Here is a 4,362-nt window from a genome sequence, read left to right as displayed (position 1 = left end):
GAGTAGGACTCAGCCATATGGAGGCCTGAGTCTCAGTAGTTTACCCTGAAGCAATCCTGGTTGCAGGAAGAATCACAAATTGAGATTACCCAACCACTACCCAAGAACAGACCATCCAAAGGAAATGCCTAGCATTCCAACCGCTGTAGATAGGATCACCAGCCAGCACACTCACCAGGACACCCTTAGACAAACGTCAGCCAATCAAGGGTCCTGAACCTCCAGAAACCCCTCACCCTCACCTTTCCTACTATAAAAACCCAACTCTAACTGAGCTTGGGACTCTCCTTTTATTCCAATAAGTTGGACATGCAGAGAGACTGAGTTTGCAAACTTGCATAAAATAAAGGCTCTTTGCTTTTACATATGGGACTCGATCTCCTTGTTGGCTTCTGGGGGACTTTGTGGATTTGGGCATAACAAAGACAATGTGAAATTTTGGGCATCTGAGTGCACGCATCCTTTTGGGGGGAGCGTGGGGGTGGGGGGGTGACATTATCCTGCCAGCCACAGGGTTCCGTGAACTCACATTCTGGTGTTTCTTCAGTTCAGTTTTCCTGTTTAGATGCAAACATGCTCCCCAGTAACCAGAGCGGTAAAGAGTGCTGAGACATCTCGTTTCACTTCTGTGGAATAGCTGAAGAAACTGTAATACGTTTGTTCAGGAGAAAGCTCAGTCTGCTTGGGCACTGTAGAACTCTATTTTCTTTTAAAATTTTATCCATTTATATTTATGTGTGTATGCTTACGTGACTTTATGGGCACCACATGTATGTAGGAGGCACTGGATCTCCCAGAACTGAAGTTACAGATGGTTGTGAGCCACTGTGTAGATGCTGGGCACTCAGCCCCAGTCTTCTGCATGATCAATAAGTGCTATTGAGCACTGAGCCTTCTCTCCAGCCACAGGAACCATGCTATTTCAAATAACATAGGAGGGCTTTTGGTTAACTTTCTAGCCAGAAATTATTATTACAAAAACTATATTTTTAAAGGAAACTGTGCTACAGTACTTGTACTGGGTGGTTTTGTGTGTCAACTTGACACAAGCTAGAGGAAGGAGCCCCAGCTGAGGAGGTAGATGCCTCCTTGAGATCCAGTGCAGGCATTTTCTCATTTAGTGATCAGCGGGGGAGGCTTCAGCCTATGGTGGGTGGTGCCTTCCCTGGGCTGCTGGGCCTGGGTTCTATAAGAAGGTGGGCTGAATAAGCCATGGGAAGCAAGCCAGTAAGCAGCACCCCTCCATTGTATCTGCATCAGCTCCCGCCTCCAGGATCCTGCCCTGTTGAGTTCCTGTCCTGACTTCCCTCAGTAATGAACAGTGATGAGGAAGTGTAAACCAAATACACCCTTTCCTCCCCAACTTACTTTTTGGTCATGATATTTCATCTCAGCAATAGAAATCCTAATGAAGACAGTACTGAAGTGTAATTAAAAAAAAAAAAGATTACTCCAGAAGGCACTACAATTGAATGTCACAGATGACCTAATTTACTATTTCTTGGATAAAAGTCAATAGCCACTACATTTGATTTAATAACTGGTTATATTAAATGTTCTTCTGCAATTCTAGAACCTCCATAACAGTTTTTTGAGATTTTTATTTATTTTTATGTGTATAAGTGTTTGCCTGAATGTATATCTACATCATTTGCATGTGGTGTCCTTGGAGGCCAGAAGAGGGTGTTGGATCCCCTGGGACTGGAGTTACAGGTCATTGTTAGCTGCCATATGGATGTTGGGAATTGATCTCGGGTTCTCTGGAAGAGCAGTCAGCACTTTTTTTTTTATTTTAACTTATTTTATGTACATTGGTGCCCGACCTGCTTATGTCTGTGCAAGGGTGTCATGTTGGATCCTCTGGAACAGTTGTGAGCTGCCCTGTAGGTGCTAGAAATTGAACCATGGCTCCTCTGGAAGAGAACTAAGTGCTCTTAACTGCTTAGCCATCTCTCAGGCTCTCGCACCTGCATTCGTAACTTCTACGCCAGCTCTCTAGCCATCAATAACAGTTTTTAAAAGCTGACAATTATCTTGCTGTTCTCATGATGACTTGCTAGGCAAGCTGTTACACATTTGTGATCCTAGCACCCGGCAGGCAGAGACAGTGTTAGGAATATTTCTTAACGTGAGCTCCCCGTCAACACAAAATTCCCAATCAAGCCAAATCAAAACAAGCCAAATTAAAAAATATCCAGGTTTAATGGGAGATCTGCGCTCTCCGGTGGCCCCTAGGGGGAACCTGGAAGCCAGGAGAACCGGGAATCGGCAGGAAACCCCATCCCCAGGAAGGGGTTAGGACCTGGCCTGCTGGGATTTGGAGTCCAGACCAGGCCAAGGGGCTGGAGCCTTCACTCCCAACTTGACAGACAGAAGATCCTTGCGGCTAGGCCAATCAGTCTAGCTTAACTGGTGACTTCTAGGTCTCAAACAAAGTAGAAGGTATTTCTGAGGAAAATTACAAATGTGGTGGTGTGTGGCTTTAATCCCAGCACTCCGAGACAGAGGCAGGCAGATCTCTGTGAGTTCGAGACCAGCCTGATTTATAGAGCAAGCTTCAAACCAGGCAGGGCTCTATAGTGAGACCCTGTCTCAAAGCCAAACCAAACTCACCCATACTTTTTTAGTTTGTTTTGTTTTTCAAGACAGATTTTTCTCTGTTTAGTCCTGGCTGTCCTGGAACTCAATCTGTGGTCAGGCTGGCCTCCCAAGTGCTGGGATTAAAGACTGTGCCACCACCGCCTGGCCCTCTTTAGCTTTTTTAGCTTTTTTTTTTTTTTTTCTTTTTCTTTTTCGAGACAGGGCTTCTCTGTGGTTTTGGAGCCTGTCCTGGAACTAGCTCTTGTAGACCAGGCTGGTCTCGAGAGATTTGCCAGCCTCTGCCTCCCTAGTGCTGGGATTAAAGGCGTGCGCCACCACCACCCGGCCTCTTTAGCTTTTTGATTGAGACAGAGTTTCTTATAGTCTCGGCTGATACTCCTGACTTTATTTCCCAAACGCTGGGCTTACAATATCTACCACCACGCCCAGCTCCCAAATCTTTTAATAAACAGTCAATTTTACCTAAAAGTAACCTCAAATGCTATAGGAGTGTTGAAGGCAAACGATTGTGAAATAGAAACAAGGAAGCATGCCTGTAAGTTCTAAGTTAAAATGTATATAAATGTTTTATGGTTACGACTGTGAAGCTTTTAATAGATGATTTTGTACCTCAGCAAAACCAAAGAACAGGGTAAGGTAAGGAGGCTAATGGTAATGTAGAGGGTGAGGAGTCTCTGGGATCAAGCGTGTGAACTTGAGCAGGCAATTCAGCGGAACCTTCTGGGGGAGGTTTTAAGCAAATGTATAAACAGAACATTCAGGAGGCAGCGTTCTGATTTGTAGCGGCTGTGTTTCTTAGGGCTTGGCTTTTGTTTGCACGCGTTTCCAAGGAGACAGTCACAGCTGGGAAACGTTAAAATACAGGAACTTTAAGAAATGACCCACGCCCTAAAACGGAAGGTAAAAACGAGCAGGTGCCAAGGTCACCCCTTAACTAATAACCAGGCGTGCAGCAAAACGGAAGGAACTCTGACCCTAACAAACATGGCTTCCGGTTACTTCCGTTTTCCTTTTCGTAATTTGGCTCTGCGACTTCTCGCGATTTTATATTGGCTCTACTTAGCAAACGCCTGGCCTTCTACCTGTGGAGAAGGCGGGCTAGGGAGGAGGAGCTACGCTCTGATTGGTTGCTATGCTGCAGCGTTTCTGGCCGCGCCCCGACCCTGATTGGCTATCGAGAGGGGGCGGCTTGAGAGGCGGTGGCAGCGGCGTGGGGAGCCATGGGTCAGCCAGCCAAGGTGACAGGGCTGGGGAGGAGGGACAGGGAGGCTGAAGATCAGGACCCTCGGCAGGGGAGGGAGGCGACGCGAAGGGACGCAGAGTGGAAGAGTCAGTGGAAGAGGGTGACGACCTTGAGAGCAGTGGGAGGGAAGGGAGACGGCCCAGAGGGAGAGCGAGTGAGGAGGGTGACCACCCCAGTCGGCGGTGAGCGGAGGAGGGGGACCCCGAGGGGCGCTGAGTGGAAAATAGTGACAGCCGTGGGGGACAGTGATTGAGGGGGTGACAACCATGAGAGATGGTGAGTGGAGGAGGGTGATGATCGCAAACTGACCGCCCTTGCCTTCATAAAGAAACCAGTAGTAAGAAGATTATAGACAATAAAATCGAAGGAAGTTTTGTGAGGCTGAAACTAGGATTTAACTTACCTAGAGGAATTCAGAAATCCCTAGAGAGGGAGTGGCTGCATTGCTGAACCTCTTGTTCATGGCTGTCCCAGACAACGTAGGTCTGGTCTCAAAATTTTTTTTTTTTTTTTTTTTT

At 46.8% G+C, this 4,362-nt stretch overlaps 1 protein-coding gene across 5 annotated transcripts in view; it reads left to right on the top strand.

Annotated features, from left to right (window-relative positions):
* The first annotated feature begins 3,718 nt into the window (after positions 1 to 3,718).
* Lyrm7 (LYR motif containing 7) overlaps positions 3,719 to 4,362 on the top strand; it is a 29,141-nt gene continuing 28,497 nt past the window's right edge. For 2 of the 5 annotated variants that reach the window (XM_050157758.1, XM_050157755.1), the window contains exon 1: positions 3,719 to 3,839. In XM_050157758.1, coding sequence (XP_050013715.1) covers positions 3,734 to 3,839 — 106 coding nt within the window. In that variant the 5' untranslated portion in view covers positions 3,719 to 3,733. Of the gene's footprint in view, positions 3,840 to 4,068; positions 4,121 to 4,362 lie in introns of those variants that run through there. The other 3 variants (XM_050157757.1, XM_050157756.1, XM_050157759.1) reach the window with 3 other exon arrangements.

Source organism: Alexandromys fortis, unplaced genomic scaffold, assembly GCF_014885135.2.
Source record: "Alexandromys fortis isolate MF-2015 unplaced genomic scaffold, M_Fortis_MF-2015_v1.1 scaffold_103, whole genome shotgun sequence".
NCBI lineage: Eukaryota > Metazoa > Chordata > Mammalia > Rodentia > Cricetidae > Alexandromys > Alexandromys fortis.
The sequence above is the reverse complement of the archived record's forward strand: the minus strand, read 5'-3'. Positions and strand labels throughout refer to the sequence as shown.